Below are 27,496 nucleotides of genomic sequence, written 5' to 3' on the forward strand. Positions count from 1 at the left end.
TTCCAATAAGTGGTGTAATTGCTAAGGGTCCAATGGTGAGGAGCTGGGCGGTGACCAAAGGGTGCCTCCCGGGGAGGAAACTAGTCACACAGTAGGACAAGAGGGGGGCTTCATATAAAAAGTCATGCTGAGCAACTGGAGAACAAGTCTCACCTACCTTCCAATGTGGGACCTGCATCAGTCTTCTAAAAGCTGCAACAAGATCATCCTAATTATACACCCAACAGCTCCAGAAGAATCATAATGTGTGAGAAGAGATTGGAGTCATTTGAAGTCACATCCTCTGAAGCTTAATTCTCGCTGCTGAGGAGGGTGTAAAGCTATTAGGACCAGTGATCAAAGTGGTGGATACATCATCTCCAGCTCAGGTAGACTCATTCTGGGTGAAGGTCCAGGTGTGACCACCAGTGATGCTCTGGGTCAGGCAGAAATAAAGTAAGCTGACAGTGATTGCAGGCAGGATGTCTTAGAATCTAGGTTCCTCAGATGTACGAGTGTGGCTGTCAGGATGTCAGTTGGTTCCTCATTTGAAGCTCAGGTGGACTTATGGTGGGTGAAGGTCCAAGTGTGACCACCAATGACTCTCTGTATAAGATAATGTGTGTGTGGGGATAAAGTAATATGATGAGTGCTCGCAGGCAGTATATTTAAGGTTTTAGACACATTAGCTGTACAGGTGTGTCTGCAGGATGCAAGTGGGTGCCTCATCTCCAGATCAGGTAGACTCATGGTGGGTAAAGGTCTAGGTGAGACCACCAGTGATACTGTCTAGCAGACAGGAATAAAGTAATAAGAGGAGTGTGATCGTAGGTGTTATAATAGGGTCTAAACTCTTCAGCGGTGCAGGTGTGGCTGCGAGAATGTCAGTGGATGCATGGTCTCCAGCACAAGTTGACTCATGGTGGGTGAAGGTCCGGGTTTGACCACCAGTGCTCCTCTCGATCAGACAGGAATAAAGTAATAAGTGTGAACGCAGGCAGTAAGTATTAGGGTCTTTTGTCCTCAGCTGTACAAGTTGGGTCTTACAGGTTGTCAGCTGTTGATGCATCATCTCCAGAACAAGTAGACTCATGGTGGGTGAAGGTCCAGGTGTAACGACCGCTGATGTTCTGGATCAGGCAGGAAAAATTGTGTGGGAATAAAGTAATGAATGTGATTTCAGACGGTATATTTTATGTTCAGGACGCCTCAGCTGCACAGGTGTAGCTTCCAGTATGTCAGTGGGTGCCTGCATTTTAGGAAAGCATCTCTAGGTGGTGGAATTGAGTTTATCAGAAATCTCTGCTGGCTGTGTGTAAACCGTTAATACTTTAGTGTTAAGTTAACCACTCACTAAAGTCTGAATATAGAGTACAGTTAGCACATGGTGTCTCAGGAGAAAGAGTGCAGCTTTAATAAGTTTTAGTATTTTTTTTAATTATATTATTTCTTTTGTATGTGTCTTTAGGTCTAAATAGCAACGTTCAAGATGCATGAAGAGGTGACTCCTTATATCTGCAGTCTTCTGCTCTCAGTTCTGTGCACACTGTTGGCCATTCATGTCTTTAAGTGGCTCCAACTTTGGATCTTGCCCAGATGGTCTAATTCACATCAACCCCCTGGTCCTTTTCCATGGCCCATCATTGGTAATGCTATGCAGATTGGTAGCTCCCCTCACTCGGCTTTTGTAGTGTTAGCCAAAAAGTATGGTGAGATCTTCCAGATAAAGTTAGGTAGTCAGAAAGTGGTGGTGCTGAACGGAGACAGGGTCATCAGACACGCTTTGCTGCAGAAAGGAGCAGACTTTGCAGGTCGTCCGGGGTTTGCTTCCTTCAAGTTTGTGTCAGGGGGCAGAAGTTTGGCTTTTGGGCTCTACAATGAGAGATGGAAGGCTCATAGAAAAATTGCCCAGTCCACAGTGAGAGCCTTCTCCACTCTTAATCCGGACACTAAACAGAGACTGGGGCAACATGTCCTGAGTGAAGCCCGTGATCTGATTACTATCTTCTCAGCTTTTGGAGAGGAGGGCAAATTATTTGCCCCTGGAAGACATCTGGTGGTGGCTGTGGCTAATGTGATGAGTGCAGTATGTTTTGGCCGACGTTACAGCCACATGGACTTAGAGTTCCAAGCTCTCCTGAGCAATAATGATAAGTTCAGTAAGACAGTGGGTGCAGGAAGCCTGGTGGATGTCATGCCTTGGCTCCAGCGCTTCCCAAACCCTGTCAGGACAATATATAATGACTTCCAGCAGGTCAACAACGAGTTCTACAACTTTGTTCATAGCAAGTTCATCCAACATCTCAAGACAACAGCATGGGGAGTGACTAGAGACATGCTGGACGCTTTTATCCACATCTTAGGAGAAGTGGATGGAAAAAGTTTCATCATGAACCAGGACAAAATGGAAAAGAAAGAAGAGGTGAAGAATGGTAACACAGGACTTCATCTGCTAGAAAAGGAACATATTCCAGCCACAGTATGTGATATATTTGGTGCCAGCCAAGATACCCTGTCAACAGCTCTGCAGTGGCTCATTTTCTTCCTTGTCAGGTAGGATTCTATCACTTAGATTCTTTGCTATATAACTGCTGGGTTAAGTTATTGGCTCCAGATATATAAGCTTGAAAACACCTGGTATGTATGGGACTTATAATGAAATAAATAGGAGTAATGCACATTTACAAGTTGAGGCTTTTAAAGTTGGATGCGATATTGTGGGATTTTAAAGTTTACACTTGGAAGAACTGCAATGACTCTAAAATTCCAATTCCATTTGGAGGGGATGATTCCATCGTTTTCTCCAAATCTGAGTTCGCCTTGGGAAAACTTGAGAAAGAGCTTGAAATGGAGCTAAAGTTGCTGCTATACTTAGCCAGGTTCTTGATTTCTTTAACCCTTCAATGTCAGATATGTACTTGCTGTGCTAGTGAAACACGAACATTTTTTGTATAATGTGGTGCAAAATTGTACAAACCTAGTCCCTCTCTATCTGCTAAAAAGTGGATAAAATGTATCCAGAGCAAACCTTCAGAATGATACATTGTAGCAAACTACCAGAACTTTGTGCAGCTGTGATGTGTATTGATACTAGACTGATACAATTGTATCTGCCTTTCAACTGAGAGGGCTAATTTTGTATATGTTTGTAGGCACTAAATTTACACAAAATGTTTCTATTTGCTCATAGTAACAACATATCTTGAAAATGATAGAAACTGCAATTAAATCTAGACAACCTCTTTAATGGCTAAGGCACATAAGTGGCTTCCTTGGTTATGTGCTTTCTGTACATAATAGTTTTTTTTATGTGAGAGATAAAAAAATGTTCTGCATTCAGGAATGTTAATAAATTTATTTCATCTAGATGTCCATGCTACATAATTAAGTTATCCTCCATTCTGGCTACAGTTTGAGAAACTATTAAGATAATGTTAAGGTAATGGAGCACTTAGGGTCCAGACATCAAGACAAGGGTCTTTACATATTCTTTTTAGGTTTCAATATAGTCATTTCTTCACTTTCAATTAGACCAATGTGCTAAAGATGCCAATAAAATAACTGTGTTTATGGTTCAACAGAAGAGAAATAGTGTATTTTATAGCATGGGCCACAATGTTATCACTAAATCATTTTTATTAGGTCAGCTTACTTTGCTTACACAATGTGTTCAATGTTTTGTCAGTCAGTCCAGCAGGCTTTGTAAAAAAAATTCTGTTAACTGCAGGCCATTGAAGAACCAGACTTTAATGATTCCACAGTCAGACCGAGTAAAATATTAACTAACCGTCTAGTTATTTACAGCAGTTATTGCCTTATATTGAGCGAAATATAACAAAAATGCAAAGTCTAAAATTGAATAGACTTGAAATAAGCACCACAGTGCTGCAAGGCAACAGTGAGGGGCGCTGAGCTACTATAATGAGTTTCAATAATAATCAATAATATGCTTATTTTATCTAATTTTTAAAAAAATTATAAAATAAATTGGAGCGTTAACACCTTAAAACAAACCACTTTACTCAATTGACTTGCATTAGATTTGTCAAAGTTAATTATTTGTGCTGATATTCTTTTGTCTGCGGTAATTCTTCTTATTATTAATTCAGTTATTCAGGAAGGATTTGCAGGATCTGTTGGAGATCATGGTGTCTATTTTGCCAGAGATTTCATTTTTCGTCACCCTTGTTTTCAAATTATTTTTCAAAACAATTATCTAACACTACTATAAAAAACTATTGGTATCTAAGAGTAGCTACAGGACCTCTCTGGCCAAAATCCCTGTTATGCAGGGAATTACATTACAACCATTCATCAATGCTGTTGTGTTGCTGTTCTATGAATAGCAGGTGGCGGGTTAAATTGCAGTCCTTAAAGGAAGGGGTTGTCCAGTCAAAACTGATAAGTTTGCAGTCACTGCGCCCACTGGCCGGGGGTATGTATAACTCATACAATGCAAATTGTATGGCCAGGAGTATGTACAGGTGCATCTCACAAAATTAGAATATCATCAAAAATTTAATTTATTTCAGTTCTTCAATCCAAAAAGTGAAACTCATATTATACAGAGTCATTACAAGCAGAGTGGCCTATTTCCAGTGTTTATTACAGCCAATGAAAACCCAAAAGTCATTATCTTAGTAAATTAGAATACTTTATAACACCAGCTTGAAAAATGATTTTAAAACCCAAATGTTGGCCTACTGAAATGTATATTCAGTAAATGCACTCAATACTTGGTCGGTGCTCCTTTTGCATCACCCACTGCATCAATGCGGCGTGGCATGGAGGCGATCAGCCTGTGGCATTGCTGAGGTGTTATGGAAGCCCAGGTTGCTTTGATAGCAGCCTTCAGCTCTTCTGCATTGTTGGGTCTGGTGTCTCTCATCTTCCTCTTGACAATACTCCATCGATTCTCTATGGGGATAAGGTCAGACGAGTTTGCTGGCCAATCAAGCACAGAGATACTGTTGTTTCTAAACCAGGTATTGGTACTTTTGGCAGTGTGGACAGGTGCCAAGTCCTGCTGGAGAATGAAATATCCATCTCTAATAATCTTGTTGGGCAGAGGGAAGCATGAAGTGCTCTAAAATTTCCTGGTAGATGGCTGCACTGACTTTGGTCTTGATAAAACACAGTGGACCTACACCAGCAGATGACATGGGTCCCCAAATCAACACTAGACCTTGGAACCCCTTCTCATATAAAGCACCATGGAATTAATGGTGCTATATAAATAAATAATAATAATAATAATAAAGGTCACAGAGTCTTGAGGAAGAGTGGATAGACAGACAATCCAAGCTGCTTGAGGTCTAGTGTGAAGTTAATGTATTGCATTTTTTACCTAATTAATTCCAAGGGTCATTTATCAAAATAAGTAATTATTTGTTGAATAGCTGAGTTTTTTATTTTATTATTATTCAGTTGCTTTATAGCCATTTGGTAAATTAGGGCTATAACAATTAAACTTTCTGGCATGGTAACTGTGTCTGTCACAAGTGCCATTGCTCCACCTCAGCTAGAAAATTAATGAAGGAAAAATGACGGCGTGCTCGCAAAAAACTCACAAAAACATGGTTCTGTTTTGATCCGAATCACAAATGAAAATGAAGTGACTCCAGACTTGTACCCTAAGGCCGGACAACCCATTTAATGAATTAAAGGACTGAAGTAGCATTTATGGCTTACAAAACACCTGCATATTTTACGAATTTGACACGCAGGCATGGCCATAGCCAATCCCGGCTCTACCCATTTTGTTAGAGCGGAGTCAAAATTGATGAAAAAAATGCCTAGTCACAAAATTTTGCACAACTCCTCATTGCGCAAAACATTTGTGACTTTACTGAACTATTACATGAGTTTTCTTATGTAAAAGCTTTGATGAAGCGGCCCCATAGTCTCAAACAGCATAGAACAGAATGGCTACTGTCATGTATTATTAATACATACTACCACCCTTACATGGAAGCAGTGTCGGACTGGGGCGCCAACGGCCCGCCAGTAACATTGACTTTGAAGGACCCCACTTTTCACCTGCATACAAATATTACACTACCATCGTTCACAAATTTACCTATATCTCTATATAATAATAAACTGGGTAGTTTGGTTAATGAATGATGAGATGCTGCTGTTTTCTGTACGAAGAAAATCAAGTGAATTATGTCAAGTACTGCCCATACAGTGGGGTTGGGGGCCCAGACCTGTACAGGGGCACACCGGGGGATTCCCCCGTTACCCTGTGGGCCAGTCCGAGCCTGCATGGAAGACAGCAAGTTGCCTGTAGTGCACGAAAATGGATCATTAGGGTAAGTAGTCTTTATTTTTTGTTGAGGAGCAGAAGATGGCATTCAGGACAGATATGGGAATCCTGCCAGAAAGTTTAATTGTCAAATCCCTAATTTAGAAAAATGACTGTAAATCATCTGAAAAACAAACTCAACGATTCAACCAATAATTGCATTGGTTTCCTATTACTATGATAAATGACCCTGGTAATGAAATTAACCCTGAATGAAAAATCCGATAGATATGACTAAGATTACTCTTAATTTATTGTTTCATGTTTTGCCTAGCTTTCATCATCAACATGCGGAAGTCATTGGTGTTAATCATGTGGTAGTGAAGAGGGCAGAAGGTTCCACATTTTCTGCTATGAACCAGGGATATTGGACATACTGTACTAACAACCTGACTACATAATCCGGACTGTGGATGCTAGATGTGCTGTTCTTCCACTATTCAGTCATCCATTCCACTGTTGTATCTCTTCTACTTCCAACAAATTGCATTAACAAAGGTAGCTTGTATAGCAGGAATATGGTGTCCTACACACTTCACAACTCATAGTAAGATATGGTCGGATAATACTTACAGCCAATAATACACAGATAGTGGCCATCTATATGAGCCAATAATTGCCCGAACGATCCCACATGCGAACGAGTAAAGCTTAGAAGCGATGTTAGCACTTCATTTTACTGTATAAACAAATTTATGAGTTTTTCCATATAAAAGAAAGTTTTGTGAAGACATGTATGCTGTGTAGAGTCAGACACTGTGCACACAGATACAGGCATATACACTAATGATCTAAAATTTTACTATTAAATTGATAAATTCTTTAAAAATGGATAATGAAAACTTAAAGTTATTAAAGAACGCCTTACAGATTGAAAATTCAATGCAATCTGTGGGCAGTATATGAACAGATGAGAAGAAGTGGGAGCTGATTCAGTGTAACTTGTATTTTATCAGAGAGCTACCTCTCCTCTGTACTACCACAAGAGAGCTAATTTGCAGGCTTTTTTCCCATGCTTTAAGACTTCATACATTAAAGAGTATGGTTCCTGCTGATGAAACATGTAGTTGTCCTGAGGAAGGCGTCGTTATGGACTTTGAAACGCGTTGACAATAGACCACTTTTCAATTAATCACCTTGTCTTTGGATTTTGGAATCAGCAGCGCATCTAGAATCCACAATTCCTGGCTGTATATTACGATTTGATCTTCTGTGGAAATTATAGCAGCTGTCAGTTATGCCATAATAGCGGTTGTGTCACACACAACCCCTTTTGGTGGGCTCATCACTCTTATATTTTTATCCTCTCTACTTGGATAAGACCGTAATGCGCTTTACACATTTTTTACAATCCATTCATGAGGGGAAAACACAAAGAAATAGTCTGTGCCTGAGTTTCTGGCTTGGTGTTATCTTTGGTCATTTTGCAAGGCTTGGCAAAGGGACAGATACTGACTACTAGGGTAACTTTTTCTACTAGGTGGTATGTGCCAGATAGTTTATTTCCATCCGCAAAATAAATAACTTGCATATTTTGGTCACTGAAATCCCTCCTCTTTCTGGGCTCAGCAGTCCAGTGGGTGGATCTTGCTAGTGATTGACAGGCTTCTCTTTATAAGTGTGTGTACAGAAATGGCATCGAATGCTGATTAGGACTGCGTTGACTGATAAGAATGAGCAGAGATTTTATTTTTCAGATACAAGTTATACTCAAACATACAGAACAAATCAAGCCATTCAGCTTCTACGGCTGTATAACATGCTGTCCATATATTGCATAACATTTCAAAGCAGACAGGTTTACTTTAAAACACCACTCGGGGTGTATTATACTTATCCATAGCCGTCTTGACCTTTTATTTGTGCCGCTCTGGTCCCGCAGTGCCATCTTGTGACCACAACGTCTGACTGATTGTAAGTGAGAATTAACAGTCACAAGCGCTCAATGTAAGTCAATGAGAACCAGAACAAGGCTCTCATAGACTTACACTGAAAAGTGACCTCCAGCTGCTCAGCAAATACTTGAGTGATCCAGCAGGTTACATACTATTACGCGCCCCGATGCTCACCTGGGGTCCCCCTCCTCCCGGTGCGTCCCTCCTTCATCCTCGCGCCGTGCCCTGTCTGGCTTTGCAGGGTCACGGCGCGTCAGAGGCACGCACATGCGCACTCGCTCGTTTCTCACCGCGGGGCATCCTGGGAGCACGTGACCCGGTGGCTCCGCCCCCAACATGGCGGCGCCCACCGGGTATTTCTGTCTGGCGTCTTGAATGGTAAGACGCCTGTTTGTCTTCCTCTGTGGCGCTTAGCGTTCCTGCGCAGCGTCGCTCCGACTCTCAGGTCCCCCCTCTCTCTGGTCTGCGCTCTGCTCTCCGCTCCATAGCCCCGACTGGACCCCCGCACAGTTCCCTCTGCTGCCTCCGTGCCTGTACCTCGCCTGGTCCTTCTCTGCTGCTGTCATCGGCGGTTCCTTAGCTAGGGTTCCGTCCTTACCCCTAGGTCAGTTCCCCCTAACCTTTCTTCCTTCTTTCTTCCAGCGTTCCTGCTCTGGCTCCATCCTGATCGGTCCTGGTTCCCTACGTTCTGTTCCCTCCTTCTCCGGGTCTACTCTAGTCAGTGTCCTTTGGCCTTTCCCTCTGTACACTCCCTGGGTCGTCCCTTTGGTTCCGGCTGTCGTGGTCTCACCCCCCTTGGGCCTGCCCCTAACACTCCCTGTATAGGGGGTGGTCATCACCTGGGTCGCTCGCCCTCGGGGGCTCTGGAGCCACGACCCAGAGGGTCCACTCTCCGGTTCCTACTTAGAACCGTAACACATACTGCTGGAAAATGGAACAGGCAGCGCGTAAGTATGAGACTAGGGTCAGGGACCGTAGATTAGTAGCACCACTTCAGCACTGCAATAAGAAACAAACCCAGCTGGAGTGGTGCTTTAAGTAGAAGGAAAATAGCAGAGTAAAATATGCACTGGTATCAAATGTTACAGAAATGCCGTCAGTTCAACTTCTGCATAGTTTACTTATTTTAGTATTTCATTGCAAACTGTTTTCGTGCAGTGTTGTGCATTAAAAAATGATTAACTAACCTTATGTATGAATTCAAGAGTCATCAATAAAAATCATATGCTAGCTTTATTTTTCCAGTTAAAGTGTAAAAATTAAAAGGTTTGCCTAGCCTATACAACTATTTGGAATACTCTACATATTGGGTAATTTTGAGTTAATAGGCGAGTTCAGATTCAGGGCACTCATTTATACATTAAGTAAGCGATAAAAGAGGCTACAATGAGTGTCTCTAGCTCTGGATGGCTTGGCATATCCATGCATAAGCCACATGTCGTGCTTAATTCCCCATGTGATGGCACTGCCAAGATCTCCACAAGACACAGCTGATCTCCAAGGGTCCCATCAATGAGACACTCCATGAGCAGCAGGGAATTCAGACTCCCAAACCATACTTTTCTACAGTATTGTTATCATATACCTGAGTGATATCTTACATTATTAGATGGAATACCCCTTTATCAAGAACAGGTCAGTTAAAAATTCTGTCGGTTAGAGACTTGTAGCATGCTGAATTGTACTCGTTCTTTCAGTGGTTTAATGTTAAGTAACACCAAAGTCTGGGAATGGCGCCAGAATCTGTATCCGAGGATAAAAAGTTCACCGCAGACTGGGCACACTCATAATGTTTTAACCCTGGGAAGAAATTAGTAAAGTAAACCATCACCTTTTTGCCAATTAAAAGCTCAGTATCCTCCAATAAAATGAAATAAATCATAATCAGTCTGTAACGGCTGGAAAAGTCTATAATATGGACACAGCAAATACCTGCAGACATTATGTGAGAATAGCTGAGATAGCACTGGATAAAACATACAGTATATACAATGTTCATACATTATTAGGATATCTTGATGACAGGTTTGGGACCATCAAGCTACAAAGTTATTATCTAAAGAGAAAGAACAAATCCTAGTAAAACCTGCTGACTCAACCCATCTGATGAATATCTATAGTCCTCATGTCACCTCAAACTGTTGTGATAAAGCATCATTCCTTGGCTGATACCCAGTGGTGACATGACATGGTATGGTCCTGGGTGCCATCTGTAATAATTTATTCCCCCTACATAATAATTTACAATCTTCTGTTGATACCACTGTCTGTTTCAATTATAATCCCAAGCTACATCTTATTTTACATAGGTCTGTTTCAGATTACAAAATAATAATCCGAATATGATTTTTCTCATGTTTGACCTTGAACGATGCTGGTTCCAAAATGGAATACAATGGATATTTGAGAACTCTAAGTGCAAGAATGCTTCTGACAACTCTCATTTGTGAATTCTTAAGGAGTTATATTATTGCCGTCAAACTAATAGCTTGTATCTACTAGGTAGTGGTATGAAAAAAGGGGTCAATGCAGTCAGAGGCAGTGACAAAGAAGTTTGGTACAAACAGGACTTCTGTACTTTATTGTCTGTGTACAAAACAAACGTAAAGCTTTTACATGCAGGCACAAAACAGAAATGAACCCCCGCTTGGCGGAGCACTAACTAGACATTAGATAGGGCTGGAATGGGTGCAGCTAGTGGAATCCCAAACTTGGAAGGAGTTTGAAATTAGTGGTAGGGAAAGGGTTAATAGAAGTTCTTGTATGTAGGCTTGAAAAGAGGGAAAATGGGGTCTTGAATCAAAGGACAGGTCAAATAAAGGGCATTAGGTTTCATTGGGTGAAAGTTATAGGGGAGGAATAGTGTAGGGTACCTTTATAAAGAAGAGGAGGACCCCGGACCAACTGCTTCTTCCAGGATTCAGGACCAGTAAACGTCCCTCCCAAGCGCCCTTAATTTTGGTGGTATCCTTGACCAAAATCCAGTGGTGTGGGGTTCTTTTTTGCTATGTCTTGTCGTGGCAGCTGGAGGTGAGGAGGTCAGGGATGGCTTTGGTTAATTGGGCTTTGGGCACATCAGAGGGATGGTGACCCTTAATCAATGTGGTTAGTTCCAGCTGGAAGAGTTTCCAGAGAATAGAGAAAAGATTACGTGGAGAGTACTATGACAGTTTGTCAACCCCACGTTGGAGCCGTAAAACTGGGTAGTTTTTTTAGTTTGTACTGCCCAGTGTTTTTTTGGTTGGCCATTCAGTATCTCTTCTGAAAGGGTGATTTAAGTTTTCGTTATATTTATATTGTAATTAATAAAGGCTGCTGTGGCCATTATTCTTCATCGTCACTCAACGTCATGTTAACTATTTAATTAGTAACGTCTACAATTTTCAATACCCTAAGTTAAATATCGCTGACTATACAGGAGGTCTACTACAACCCACCTAAGAAAGAATCAAAAGGTTATTTGCTATCTCACACCAATAGCACTATTTGGAGACTTCATGCCTCTCCAAATCAAGTAATGAATCACTCCAAAACCTGGACTGACTGATCATCTGCCAAACCAAGTCAACAATTCCATAAAAATCCAGGCCTGAAAACAGAAACTACCAAAGCCCTTCACAAACTACACTTTGTTAGGAAAATCAGCTTTCCTGGATTCCTCACCTAGCTTTTCCTGGATCATATATATATATACACTCACTGGCCACTTTATTAGGTACACCATGCTAGTAAGGGGTTGGACCCCCTTTTGCCTTCAGAACTGCCTCAATTCTTCGTGGCAGAGATTCAACAAGGTGCTGGAAGCATTCCTCAGAGATTTTGGACCATATTGACATGATGGCATCACACAGTTGGCGCAGATTTGTCGGCTGCACATCCCTGATGCGAATCTCCCGTTCCACCACATCCCAAAGATGCTCTATTGGATTGAGATCTGGTGACTGAGGAGGCCATTTGAGTACAGTAAACTCATTGTCATGTTCAAGAAACCAATCTGAGATGATTCGAGCTTTATGACATGGCGCATTATCCTGCTGAAAGTAGCCATCAGATGTTGGGTACATTGTGGTCATAAAGGGATGGACATGGTCAGCAACAATACTCAGGTAGGCTGTGGCGTTGCAACGATGCTCAATTGGTACCAAGGGGCCCAAAGAGTGCCCAGAAAAAATTCCCCACACCATGACACCACCACCACCAGCCTGAACCGTTGATACAAGGCAGGATGGATCCATGCTTTCATGTTGTTTACGCCAAATTCTGACCCTACCATCCGAATGTCGCAGCAGAAATCGAGACTCATCAGACCAGGCAACGTTTTTCCAATCTTCTACTGTCCAATTTCGATGAGCTTGTGCAAATTGTAGCCTCAGTTTCCTGTTCTTAGCTGAGAGGAGTGGTACCCAGTCTGGTCTTCTGCTGCTGTAGCCCATCTGCCTCAAAGTTCGACGCACTGTGCATTCAGAGATGCTCTTCTGCCTACCTTGGTTGTAACGGGTGGCAATTTGAGTCACTGTTGCCTTTCTATCAGCTCGAACCAGTCTGCCCATTCTCCTCTGACCTCTGGCATCAACATGGCATTTCCGGCCACAGAACTGCCGCTCACTGGATTTTTTTTCTTTTTCGGACCATTCTCTGTAAACCCTAGAGATGGTTGTGCGTGAAAATCCCAGTAGATCAGCAGTTTCTGAAATTCTCAGACCAGCCCTTCTGGCACCAACAATCATGCCACGTTCAAAGGCACTCAAATCACCTTTCTTCCCCATACTGATGCTCGGTTTGAACTGCAGGAGATTGTCTTGACCATGTCTACATGCCTAAATGCACTGAGTTGCCGCCATGTGATTGGCTGATTAGAAATTAAGTCTTAACACACAGTTGGACAGGTGTACCTAATAAAGTGGCCAGTGAGTGTATATATATATATATATATATTTCCTGGATCCTAAGAGAATAGAGGAATCTTTAGAACATATAACAATTCCCGACCACTTGTCCTGGAACTATCTCTCACTATGTACAATATATATTATTTTTTTCCCACTTTTTTCTGTGGAAGGAGATTTTGGAGCTAGTGGAGAGACTTTTTCTTTATATCCTGATACACCCATCCATGGATATGACCAATTGCCTGTAGCCCACGTTTCTAGGAGCACATGAGCAATCCTAATAGTGAAGAAGCTTTGTTATGAGCACATGGTTTCCTTTCGGACTGTGGTTTTCTTCTAAGGTTCCTACACGCAGCTCACATGACAGGTTGACAGTGACAGGAAACGTGAGATTCCATTATGACTAAAACTATGTTGCATTCCTCAAGACATATGTGTCAGTACAGGAGCTTTTGTCAGCTCATTACAAGTTCTGCATTCTATCTCAGTTCTTCATGCAATGTTGCTGGGGGAGGTGTTGGAGTAATCTGAGCAGCTTTCTAGTAAAGGAAGTGAGTTTTTCTTTACTCACTTAAGGTGACAAATGGGTATTCCAATAAAAAATTATCAGTTTGCATTGCAGCAGGGATGTCATGTCACAAAGAGGCCAAAAATTCCCCAACATGTACACATGACAGGCCTTTGGACATCACTGCTTGAGGAGAGACATTGGGAGTGGTGGGGGCAAAACATGTACCTTACAAACTTTGTTATGCTACTTTGAGCTCGCTCAAAATGGTACATTTTTACACCACATAAAGTTCCTTTGAACAAGACACAGATAAAGGTCCCCATGGATATCCAAGCTAAACCACATGATTTTGTTGGCACTGGTGTTCTATGTCTATAATATCATGAAGGTTTAATTTTAACGCCCAATACTTTGTTCTTTTAAAAGATAAGCTGCCATCAGAGATGTCTGGCAGTATTTCACTTCTCATGCATGAATTTGGGGGGTACAGGAGTGTGATTGTTTGTGTAGTACAGAGGCGAACCCAATCTACAAATGAAATGTGAATATATGAATAGTTTAGTGAAATCTAAGATTTTTAGCCAAAATAACATTGTGTCTCAAGATTTGGAGCTGAAATCTTGCGATTAAGAATAGGACCGGAGAGGCACTGGAAACCGGGAAGCTGGCACTTTGTATTTTAAAACAACTGTCTATACTACATTACAAACATATTATTATTATTTATTTATATAGCGCCATTGATTCCATGGTGCTGTACATAAGAAGGGTTCAGGAGATAAGATTTTTTGTCAGGAGTACTTCTTATGGAGACCATAGCTGTTTTCTGTCAGCACTGGGATGGCTTGTTACGAGATTGGGTGGACCTACCATGCCCTTTCGGGAAGCATGTTTTGACACAAGCACATGTAGTACTCAACTTTATGTTGACTTTAGAGTGGAAGTGACCTTTTTACTGCCAGAGGCTGTATTACTTCTGGTCTGCCTCAGCAAGTCTTTAGTTGTAGCTTTCTGTTCAAAGAAATTCAGCCACACACCGTGTGAAACAGATAAACTACACAGACACCTTTTCCCATGATAATTGCACGTTATATGATACAGCGTAAGGATGATTGTGTTTCATGTTACAAGTTCAAAAGACAACAGGCATATAAACAACATCAGAAATTATAAGAAAATGTAAATTAGCATTTTCCAATGAAGACTTATTTAGGGATCTATAACACTGGTCAACAGCATTTTTGGTGCCAAAGATATTTCATCGAATTTAGGGTATTTTTGGGGTGCTGATTCTGAATATGTCATCAGTTTTGCCAGATTGGCTCAAGTTTTTGAGATTTTTGGTATCTTATTTATAGCACTTGTTGGTAAATGCGACGCATCATCTCATTAATTTCTTTGGATTAGTACTTGAACTGAGCAGTTCTCAATATAGTTTTGTGTTAATTAGTGTTCTAAAAGTTTGTTCATAGCTTGATTTTTGCACTAACTTTATGTTGTTGTCTGTTTTCCAGTGAAAAGCATGAACTCATCAAGAAGAAGTTGTCTTAACGATCCAGACTCATTCTGTTACATTTGTGGTGAATACACACTGCCAAAACATAGAAGAAACATAACAGACTTCGTAAAAAAAGTGTATTTTGCCTATTTTGGGGTTATGCTTGGGGACCAAGACAAGTTTTGGGCACCACACATAGTGTGCAAAGCATGTATCGAATTATTACGAAAATGGAGCAAAGGACAAAGAAAAAGCTTCAAATTTGGTGTTCCAATGGTGTGGAGAGAGCCAAAAAATCATCATGATGACTGTTATTTATGGTAAACACAGGTACAGGCACATCTTCACAATGAGGGACAGGCCTTCTTGCAGATTCCATGTTACTCCCATTTTCGTTTCTTATGCTTATTGAATCCTTGCACTTGCACTGCACAGAAATAACAGTCATCATGATGATTTTTTGGCTCTCTCCACACCATTGGAACACCAAATTTGAAGCTTTTTCTTTGTCCTTTGCTCCATTTTCGTAATAATTCGATACATGCTTTGCACACTATGTGTGGTGCCCAAAACTTGTCTTGGTCCCCAAGCATAACCCCAAAATAGGCAAAATACACTTTTTTTACGAAGTGTGTTATGTTTCTTCTATGTTTTGGCAGTGTATATTCACCACAAATGTAACAGAATGAGTCTGGATCGTTAAGACAACTTCTTCATGATGAGTTCATGCTTTTCACTGGAAAACAGACAACAACATAAAGTTAGTGCAAAAATCAAGCTATGAACAAACTTTTAGAACACTAATTAACACAAAACTATATTGAGAACTGCTCAGTTCAAGTACTAATCCAAAGAAATTAATGAGATGATGCGTCGCATTTACCAACAAGTGCTATAAATAAGATACCAAAAATCTCAAAAACTTGAGCCAATCTGGCAAAACTGATGACATATTCAGAATCAGCACCCCAAAAATACCCCAAATTCATTAAAATATTTTGGACACCAGAAAAAAATTTTTTTTTCGTTGACCTGTGTAATAAAAGTATTGAACCTTGATATATCACCACTAAATAGCTGTAGAGCTCTGAAGCACCACCTAGGTATTCTACGGCCATGGACCAATAAAAAAAAATCACAGCACACACTATGCTGATCAGTTATGACAGTTTTTCCACTATGTGAATGTGTCATTTCTGCAATTTGCGGATGCGAAGTACCTGTTTTTAATTTGAACCCAACTTTACATTGCATTCAGTCAAAAAAGGGTAGTAAATATAACTACGGTAAATATCTGTACTAATAAATATTATATGTCATCTAAATAAAGGGCATATCTACCTTTTCAGCACAATTTTACACATCAATATTAAAAGTTGAATAAAGTCGAAATTAAAAATCTGTGAAGCAGGGTCCAAATAGGGATCATGATGTCCAAACAGCTACAGATTCCCTGACTGAAGCTCAACAGCATCATAGGCACATATGAGGCTTGACTTTAGGTCAGGAGACTCAAGGTCTATCAGGACATCTCTGTCTGAACTAAGACTGTATTTCACAGACGTCTGAAATCAGCTTTGGTCCAGTTTCATTATTCACAAATTAAATTTTGTAAAAGGTGAATAAACCCTGACATATACCCTAGAAGGGTGGATATACAGTGCCTTGCGAAAACATTCGTCCCCCTGGAACTTTTCAACCCTTTCCCCACATATCATGCTTCAAACATAAAGATACCAAATGTAAATTTTTGGTGAAGAATCAACAACAAGTGGGACAGAATTGTAAAGTTGAACAAAATTTATTGGTTATTTTAAATTTTTGTTGAAATTCAAAAACTGAAAAATAGGGCGTGCAATATTATTCGGCCCCTTTAACTTAATACTTTGTTGCACCACCTTTTGCTGCGATTACAGCTGCAAGTCGCTTGGGGTATGTCTCTATCAGTTTTGTACATCGAGAGACTGAAATTCTTGCCCATTCTTCCTTGGCAAACAGCTCGAGCTCAGTGAGGTTTGATGGAGATTGTTTGTGAACAGCAGTTTTCAGCTCTTTCCACAGATTCTTGATTGGATTCAGGTCTGGACTTTGACTTGGCCATTCTAACACATGGATACATTTATTTGTGAACCATTCCATTGTAGATTTTGCTTTATGTTTGAGATCATTGTCTTGTTGGAAGGCAAATCTCTGTCCCAGTCTCAGGTCTTTTGCAGACTCCAACAGGTTTTCTTCAAGAATGGTCCTGTATTTGGCTCCATCCATCTTCCCATCAATTTTAACCATCTTCCCTGTCCCTGCTGAAGAAAAGCAGACCTAAACCATGATGCTGGCACCACCATGTTTGACAGTGGGGATGGTGTGTTCAGGGTGATAAGCTGTGTTGCCTTTACGCCAAATATATCATTTGGCATTGTTGCCAAAAAGTTCAATTTTGGTTTCATCTGACCAAAGCACATTCTTCCACATGTTTGGTGTCTCCCAAGGTGGCTTGTTGCAAACTTTAAACGACACTTTTTATGGATATCTTTGAGAAATGGCTTTCTTCTTGCCACACTTCCATAAAGGCCAGATTTGTGCAGTGTATGACTGAATGTTGTCCTATGGACAGACTGTCCCACCTCAGCTGTAGATCTCTACAGTTCATCCAGAGTGATCATGGGCCTCTTGGCTGCATCTCTGATCAGTCTTCTCCTTGTTTGAGATGAAAGTTTAGAGGGACGGCTGGGTCTTGGTAGATTTGCAGTAGTATGATACTCCTTCCATTTCAATATGATCGCTTGCACAGTGCTCCTTGGCATGTTTAAAGTTTTGGAAATAATTTTGTATCCAAATCCGGCTTTAAACTTCTCCACAACAGTATCACGGCCCTGCCTGTTGTGTTCCTTGGTCTTCATGATGCTCTTTGTGCTTCAAACAGATCACTGAGACTATCACAGAGCAGGTGCATTTATACGGAGACTTGATTACACACAGGTGGATTATATTTATCGTCATTAGTCATTTAGGACAACCTTGGATCATTCAGAGATCCACAATGAACTTCTGGAGTGAGTTTTGTGCACTGAAAGTAAAGGGGCCGAATAATATTGCATGCCCCACTTTTCAGTTTTTGACTCCCCACAAAAATTTAAAATAACCAATAAATTTCATTCAACTTCACATTTGTGTTCCACTTGTTGTTGATTCTTCACCAAAAATTTGCATTTGGTATCTTTATGTTTGAAGCATGATATGTGGGAAAAGGTTGAAAAGTTCCAGTGGGCTAAATACTTTCGCAAGGCACTGTATGCACTGGCACATGGACATCTGAGTTCAGCCCACCTTCGCAAGGTATCATGTGTTTTGTCCTTGGTTAAAAACAAGCACATAAAAGAACCCAGACAGACAATATTAATCAATGAGGTTCCACTGCTGTCTTTGTGCCAGTGGTGGTCAGGGGTGCTGAATTGTGGAGCTGCACAGCACAGCTCTATAAGTGGACTAGTGGCAGCAGCAGGGTACAACACATCTACTCTCTACTACTGGTCATAATTGGCAGCTACATGAAAAATGTATTACTTACAAATTGCACAGAATATAGAGATTCAGACGTATCCTGCATAATCTGTTCATTAAGAGAAGCCTGTAAATACATAGGGGCAGATTTATTAAAGAGGTTGGCCACTACTTGTTTATTCATAACCTATCCTCAAAATAGATCTTCAGTGCCTGATTAGTGTGGATCGGTCTGATCGGTGAGGAGGTGATATCCGGCACTATTGAAGATCAGATGTTGCTGGTGGCGGAAATCACAGCGCTGCTGTGTTCCAGCAGCATTAGAGAACTTCTGGCCCCTGCCAGTAGCAGCTGATCAGTAAGGATGCCAGATGTTGCAATCCCACCGATTAGATATTAATGACTTATTCTGAAGCTAGGCCATCAATAAAAAAACAGTAGCGGCCAATCACTTTAACACTGTGTTAAATTCAGATCGTTTTTAATCGACCCCTTCATGACCTTAACGTACTCAGTACGTCATGGTTGTCTGGTACATCCAGGCGATTTTGTGCGCACAGGAGCCATGCGTGTTTGCCGCTGGGTGTCAGCTGATTCTGACAGCTGACACCCATCACTCAGTGCAGGATGGTGCCCGCACCGTTCCTGGAACTTTAACCCCCTAAAATACTGCGATCGCTAGTCTATGCACTCCGATCAGCACCCCCGTGACATCATCGCAGAGGTCTAATTGTTGACATGGTGACTCGATGTCATCATGTAGACATCTGGGTCACAAGACTACAACAAGCTCCTCAGACCATGGCCAGATCATGGTCTAAGGGGCTTGTGTCAGTGAAGCATCGCAATGGATTATAACAATGATCAGGCTGCTGAAAGTGAAAGTCCCATAGTAGGACAAAGTAAAAAAAAATTATAAACAAAATTGTAATATATTTTTTTAAAAATCATAAAATGTAAAAAAAACATACTGTATTGATAAATTTCTATTTTTATGTAAAAAAAACAAACAAAAAAAGTACACGTTTGGTATCCCTGCATCCAGGATAACCTGCCCCATAAAATTTTCCTACTAGTTAAGTCCCTCAGTGAACTTTGTAAAAAAAAAAAAAATTAAGAAAAGTGAAAAAAATGATGCGTCATCATATCGCTGAACAAAAAGTGGAATAAATCGCGATCAAAAAGACAAGTGTAAATAAAAATGGTATTCTTGAAAATGTCATCTTGTCCTGCAACAAACCAATCTGCTGTATAGTTCCATCAGTGGAATAAAAAAAAGTTATAGTTGTAAGGATGTGTGCACACGCTGCGGATTCTGCTGCGGATCCGCAGCAGTTTTGGTCCTGCAGATCCGCAACAGTTTTTGCTGCGGTGTACAGTACCATTATAACCTATGTAAAATGAAAACCGCAGTGCAGACACTGCGGATTTTTCCGCGAGGATTTGCTGCGGTTTCAAAACCGCAGCATGTCAATTCTTTGTGCGGATTCCGCTGTGGTTTGGCACCTGTTCCATTACAGTTGTCAAACCGCAGAAAAAATGCAGATAAACCGCAGGTCTTTTGACCTGCGGTTTTCATCAATTCCGCAGCAGAATCCGCAGCGTGTGCACACAGCCTCAAAATGAAGCAATGCAAAAATAATATTTTTTTTTTCTATAAAATCGTTTTTACTGTGTAAAAGCGCCAAAACATAAAAAAAATATAAACAAGGGGTCACTGTAATCGTACTGACCCGAAGAATAAAGCTACCTTATCAATTTTACTACACGCGGAATGGTATAAAAAAAAAACCTGAATTACTGGTTTTTGTTCATTATACCTCACAAAAATTGGAATAGAAAGCGATAAAAAAAGTTATATGACCAAAAATGGTACCGATAGAAACGTCAACTCTTCCCGTAAAAAACAAGCCATCAACATGACTTTGTCGTCAGAAATATGGAAAAGCTATAGCTCTCAAAATATTGCTCTGCAAAGATTAGTTTTTGCAAAAAAAAAGCGCTTTTTAGTGTGTGACAGCAGCCAAACATAAAAACCTGATATAAATCTGGTATCGCTATAATCGCACCGACCCGAAAAATAAAGATGTCTAATCACTTATACTGCACGATGAGCAGGGTAAAAAATAAATAAAATCATTTCTTCAAATGCTGTTGATTTTTTTCATTCTGCCTCCCCAAGATCACGGTAAGACTTGGCTCACATTTATTCTGCGCTGAGAGCTTTCACTGGGATTTCCATGTAAATCTCTATACGTGATTCAGATGGACCCCCAGCGGAAGATTCCCTATAATGAGGCAGAAGAAGGCACTGTGGGCGCCATCTGACCTGTATTCGGGCAGTGTCCATCAATTTTAAGATTGCATAAAAGCGCGATCTGCCACAGTTTTGTGTACTTCTGAAAATAAGGAAACAGCTGAACAGAAGCAAGATGGAGCCCAGAGGAGTAACTCTGCTGCTTCATTATAGTAAATGGATCCCTTGGAGGTTTCATCTGAATCACATCACTTGGAAATTTAGATGGAAACCTCAAAGCAAGTGTTATGTAAAATGTTCCTAATAAAAGCTTCAACTCAGATCTTCAAAAATATCAAGTCCACACTCAGGTCCGTCATCTGTCAAAGGAAATATAGGGGCTTTCCACATTACTGGTAGTACAAATTCTCTGGAAAAGTGCTATGTCTCCTCGTATCCCAAAGAATTCCAGTGGACTCTGTCCTCCCAAATCCAAATGTCCCCCTCCCTTCTGAGCCCCAGTGTGCCTAAACCACATTTAGCGTCCACGTTTGGTATTTCTGTAGTGATGAGAGCCTGCCTAATTTACAGGTGCGTGTCTCCAGAAGCATGAGCTGGGCATAATGTATTGGTCACAGCAATGTACTGGTCACTACAACTTACTGCGCACTACAATGGCAGTTTGTAATTTACTCAGTAACATCCACTGCTTCTTGTTTCTGGAAAACACCCATGGAGAAAAAATCGTTGTTACACCTGTAGATAAATTCCCAAAGTGGTATAATTTCCAAAATGGGGTCACATGAGGGGGACTTCTGCTCTTCTAGCATTTAAGGGCTCTGTATGTGGAGTCCACGCACTATTGTAGGAAAATCTGGGCTTTAGGAGGCAAATAGCGCTCTGTCACTCCCGATTCTCGCTGTATGGCTAATCAGTACTGTACAGCCACATATGGGGCATTTCTACATTCAGCAGAAATTGTGGGACACATTTTGGTGCCATTTTTACCCATTTCTCCTTGTGAAAAAGTAAAATCTGGGGCTAAAACAACATTTTTGCTGTAAAAATGTAATTATTTTTTATTTGCTGCCCAATGTTGTAAAATTCTGTGAGACACTCATGGTGTCAATATGATCACTGCAACCATAGATTAATTCATCAAGAGGTGTCGTTTGCAAAATGGTGTCACTTATGATTAGTTCTGCTGTTCTGGCACCTCAGGGGCTCTCCCAGTGCGTTATGGCACCTGCAAACCATAACAGTAAAAGCTGCACCATAATATAGCGCTCCTTCCCTTCTGAGCTTTGCACTGTGCCTGAAAAGTATTTCCCATTTACATGTAGGGTATTGTCACACTCAGGAGTAATTTTTACAATTTTCCTTTTATCACATTTCTATATACACAGTGTCTATTGTAAAGACTATACTTTCCAGAATGCTTTGTACAGACATTGACTACAGCTGGTAAAGCACATTTTGTAGCTAGCATATACATTAGATAAAAATTAACCAATTTACCAGGATCGTAGTCTTCTGATCATCCCCTGATGGCAGATGTCAGGGAAAGAAGGATCAAATGTTTGTGGCCAGATAATAATTTATACCTCATACTGTAACTCAGGATGAGAATGACTTGCAGTCTGATGGAAAAGTAAAACCACAACATAAAAAGTTTTTTTTATTACACATCTAGTTCTTGCTATTTACAAAACATAGTTAATGAGATTTTTCATTATATTCAACTCTCCTGTACCATGCAGTCCATGTAAAGTCCATTATAGATAAATATATCTTTATGTAGGTAAGTGATATATTAACTTTATGTTAAATTCTATTTGAAAACTCTATTTATATTCCCCTATACAGATACCCAGAAATACAGAAGAAGATGCAGAATGAAGTGGATAAGGTCATAGGAAGAGATCGCTTGCCCTGTGTGGATGATCAGTCCAGTTTGCCATACATCATGGCATTTCTTTATGAATTAATGCGCTTTAGTAGCTTTGTTCCCGTCACCATTCCTCATGCAACCACAAGGGACACAAACCTCATGGGATACAACATTCCCCAAAACACTGTGGTATTTGTCAATCAGTGGTCAGTCAATCATGATTCATCGAAGTGGTCAAACCCAGAAGAATTTGACCCATCAAGATTCCTGGATGACACAGGATTTCTCAATAAAGACATGGTAAGCAATGTGATGATCTTCTCAGTAGGTAAGAGAAGATGTATAGGAGAAGAACTATCAAAGTTACAGCTGTTCCTCTTCGCTTCCATTTTGGCTCATCAGTGTACATTCACTGCCAATCCAGGAGAAATTCTGAACCTGCAATTTGACTATGGACTAAGTCTCAAACCAAAACCTTTTAACATCAGTATGAGCCTTCGAGATAGTAATATGGACCTACTGAATAATACAGTTCAAAATATACAGAGAGAAGAATAAAATGCTTCAGACACTGGACCTTTTATTACGGGGAACAACATGGTGCAAATTTACCTGCTTCAACTATAATGGTAGACATATAAAACTATGCAGAACATTTATTTTGAAATATTTAAGATAACACCATAGATGTTCAATGGTTACTTTTATTTCATGTTGTTCAGTTATCTAAGGCCATGCTACCATCTGTGGAAATGCTGTGTTTTTCCGCAGGTCTCCACAACAAAATACACAATAGCAATATGCTCAGTTTATTACATTTTTGTTGCCTTTTCCCTTTTTTTTAATGTATTTTCGATCCGGGTTTTACTTGGGTAAGGCTAATTTCACACTAGCGTTCTTGGGCGCAGCGCAGGGCCGCCGCTTAGCTCCGCCCCCGGCTGCGCCCCCCTCCGGTCAGCTACTCCTAGGATCCCATGACGCTGCATGCGATCAGCGCACCGTACATTTAGCGTTGAGTACGCTGACCGTGCGCTGGTATGATTTTGCTGGCGTTGCACCCAGCGCACAAATATGCAGCACAGCGCTGCACCCGAAAACGCTAATGTGAAACTAGCCTAACAAATGCAATTTGTACAGGCTGTGGGAACATGGCCTAGAGGCTTGGCCTTTACCTCTGCTTCACGCAAATATTTAGAGCCAATGTGATCTAGTGATAATGAGTTAAAAGATTGTTGTATTTATAGGCAAAAATCAATTGCAACTAATATGATAATGTTGTCTAAATCAATCAGTGAAACAATATTTAATAATGAACACAATGGTCTATTGGTTGTAGATCCTAGAATTATAGGTTGTACAGCAGTTCTCTTGGGGGCTTTCGCACTGCATTTCTGTCTTAATTTTTAGAGGTGCTAAAAAATGTGTAATCCAACAAGAGGTGAATATTTGAACTGGTCGACACCCGTTACCAAACTCTGCATCCGTGATGAAATAATATGCATTATTTGTCACAACCATGTGCCAAAGAAAATCAAATGGAGCTTCCGGGTAGCAATTTATTGTAGAATTGGTGTTCTCTACAACCCAACAGATTCGCATCTGCTTCCCCTTTTATTTTATGACGAAGAATGTGGTCTATAGCTCTGTGCTGAGAATCTTATGCCTCCAGTATCAGTTGTAAAGACTAGTTTTCCATACTTGCCTGGATATTAATTGAAAAATGTATGGCAGCTGCCATGGGAATGATATAGATGATGGGTAACACTGATCCTGCTGTGTAGTGCCCACTTAATTAATTTACGGTATAAACTGCATTGGCTATGTGCTGCCATGTCAGTGCCACTTGGTCTACCTTTACCCTGTGAGATCCATTACATTCACCTGATTTACCTATACAGAACCAATTGTATCCTACTTATTAAGAATTCTAATAATGTTCACTTACTAAATCAATTTTGTTTTCTATAAAGAATGACATATTTCATTGTATATTTAAGGTAATTTCACCAAAGTAATATGTATTTTGCTTTGGATGAAGATAAAGCAAATGAGGGGGGTGAGTATATTTTTCTTGCTGTTGCTGCACTGCACCTAAAAAAAAAAAAATAAACAGCACTGAAAGTCTTGATTAAATATTTCCAACTGTTCTGCTGTAGTGATGAGCGAGTATGCTCTGATTTGGTGTTACCCGAGCACGCTTATGTGCTAACAGAGTATCTTCAGCATGTTCGAATACTATGAGTCCTCGCGGCTGCATGTCTTGCGACTGTTCGACAGCTTCAACACAAGCAGGGATTGTCTGTTTGGTAAACAATCCCTGCATGTGCTGCTACTGCTGAACAGCCACGAAACATGCAGCCGCGGGGACTCGAACATAGTATTCAAGCTGTTATGAATGGGTCACCGAGGAGGATAACAGGCCCAGGCTAAGCCACAGAAAACCAGAGAGGTTGGTAACTAAGTGGATTGCAGACCCCTGATCCTGTCCACACAACTAGCAGTAGCCGTGGAGCGTACCTACGATGATCCTAGACGCCTCGGCACAGCTGGAGAGCTAACTAAGCCTAAAGCAAGAAAGGGGAACTCTAAACTGCCCCAGAGAAGACCCCAAAGGAATAGATAGCCCCCAAACATATATTGTCGGTGAGACAAGATGAAAACACAAACGCATGAAGAAAAATAGACTGAGCAAACAATGGGGCCCACACTGACTAGACAGGACAGGAAAGGAAAGACACTGCCTGCAATCACGCAAAAAACCCTGCAAAAGTCCAACACGTCTGATGCACAAAAACACTGAAGTCGCATGACTTCGCTCCCCACTATATCAGTACTCTGGTATATCCTGAAAGCAAAGCAAAAAGAGACCAATATAACAGGGGACAAAACAAACTTGCACAAGCAGTAACATATGGGCGATGATTCAGCACAGCCCCAGCCGGAGCTGGCTGACCCGCACAAAGCAGAGATAGACAAAACCAGATCAAATGCAAACAGACTAGCAAATGAACCACTTAGCTGAACAAGCAGGGACAGAGCAGGAGACATCAGACCTCAGAAGGCACAGGAAGAAAATCACCAGCAGGGATAGAGGGAGTCGGTTGTCATAAATCCCAATCTGAAACCCCAGATCTCCAATCGTCGTCCTCATTATCAGGTGGCAAGCCTCTGTCAATCAGATCAGCTCCACTACCTCCAGTAACCACCAGAGGGAGCCCAGAAAGAGGACTCGCAACCCCTCTGTCAATCTGATCAGCTCCACTACCTTCAGTAATCACCAGAGGGAAGCCAGAGAGAGAATTCACAACATCGAGCATGCTGAAGATACTCTGTTAGCACTCGAGCAAGTTCAGATAACACCTTATCCAACCACGTTCGCTCATCGCTATTCAGCTGTTATTTGCTCCAGCAGACACTGTGTGTAAACACTTGGATCTAATCAGATCCTAATAGATTCTTAAGACCTGTTCTGCAGTAGCCAAAACAAATAACAGCTGATCAGCAGAGGTGCTGGATGTCCAATGGATATAGGTCATCAATATCATTTGATCAGACAGCCTCGATAAGTAGCAAGCAAGAAGAGAGAGAGAGAGAGTAGTGAAACACATGACTAATGGATTGGACTACTCAGAGTTTATAGTTTGTAGTTAGATCACATATATCTTCATAGGAACTGTATACATAAAAGGGATTTCTAACCAAGACTATCTTCAAAGAGGATTCCTTTCTTTAATGCATTTGAGCAATAAAAGGTTTTTCAAAAGTACATACACCTTTTAAATAAAGGTATGGCTATTTTGACCTTTGATTTAGTAGTAAGGGAGAGCATGGCTTAAAGGGTACCTATCATTTTTAGGGATGATTGCTTTATGCAACTCCGATCCAGGGTGCAAGTTGGTGATTTCCTGCCATGGACAGGAACTGTATAAATATCCCGAGTATTCGGGATCCCAGTACAATGACAAGGTGACATCTAGCCAGCCCCACAAATCATAAGCCGAGCAGAGGATCTTGGAGACAGTGGTGCAACTATAATAGGTGCAGGGGTTACAATCACACCCTAACCCTGGAGTCTAGGGGAGTTCTAAAGGTCAACCTTGATCCATATGAAAAGACTATTACTATTAAAGACCTGCAATAGTTGGGGGCCCTGTTGGAGACATTGCATTGTGGCCCATGAGCTTCAAGTTACACCACTTCCTGCAGGATATTGGAATTTATTCACCTCCTGTCCACAGATAGAGAACACTGATCTGGACCATTGACCCTGGTTGTGTGAAGTAATCCACTCATTTCTAATATTTTTTTATTTTTTATGCTATTCTCTGACCCTCAATAGCCCAAAAACTGCTCACAAGTGCTTAATTTTGCAAATAGCCTCACTCAGACTCCCGCAGGAGTAAATGAATCTACAGTGCTGTGCAAATTAATTGGGACAAAGCATTTATTTAAGTAAAATCATAAGTTGGTTACCAGTCAGTGAATCAAACCAGTTTTAACTGCTTTGAACAGGCACTCACACCTGTTCAAAGCAGTTAAAACTGGTTTGAATCACTGACTAGTAACCAACTTACGATTTTACTTAAATAAATGCTTTGTCCCAATTAATTTGCACAGCACTGTAACTGTCTACAGGCTCAATAGCAAGTCTATGGGTCTTTATACTGCGCTGAGCATGCACCAATGCTGGAGATGAGCAGAAGTGAGTGCATATGTGACTTTATTTATTTTACTCTCTTAATTTCCACAGTGCTTTACAGACATCATCATTACATGATAAGCCTTTAGAGGG

General features: G+C 40.8%; 1 protein-coding gene across 1 annotated transcript; it reads left to right on the forward strand.

The window, feature by feature from the left end:
• Positions 1–163: 163 nt before the first annotated feature.
• CYP1B1 (cytochrome P450 family 1 subfamily B member 1) lies at positions 164–27,158 on the forward strand. Its single transcript, XM_073557511.1, has 3 exons — positions 164–368; positions 1,448–2,532; positions 22,680–27,158. Exons 2-3 carry the CDS (start codon positions 1,469–1,471, stop codon positions 23,260–23,262), a joined length of 1,647 nt encoding a protein of 548 aa, XP_073413612.1. The 5' UTR covers positions 164–368; positions 1,448–1,468; the 3' UTR covers positions 23,263–27,158.
• The last annotated feature ends 338 nt before the right edge of the window (positions 27,159–27,496 follow it).

This window comes from Dendrobates tinctorius, unplaced genomic scaffold (assembly GCF_039654945.1).
Source record: "Dendrobates tinctorius isolate UK_male_01 unplaced genomic scaffold, ASM3965494v1 ptg000250l, whole genome shotgun sequence".
NCBI lineage: Eukaryota > Metazoa > Chordata > Amphibia > Anura > Dendrobatidae > Dendrobates > Dendrobates tinctorius.

Excerpts from the sequence above, each read along its gene's own strand:
- CYP1B1 (XM_073557511.1), top strand. The coding sequence starts at position 1,469 with ATGCATGAAGAGGTGACTCCTTATATCTGCAGTCTTCTGCTCTCAGTT. Across the intron at positions 2,533-22,679 it reads CTCATTTTCTTCCTTGTCAG|ATACCCAGAAATACAGAAGA; the intron begins GTAGGATTCTAT and ends TCCCCTATACAG.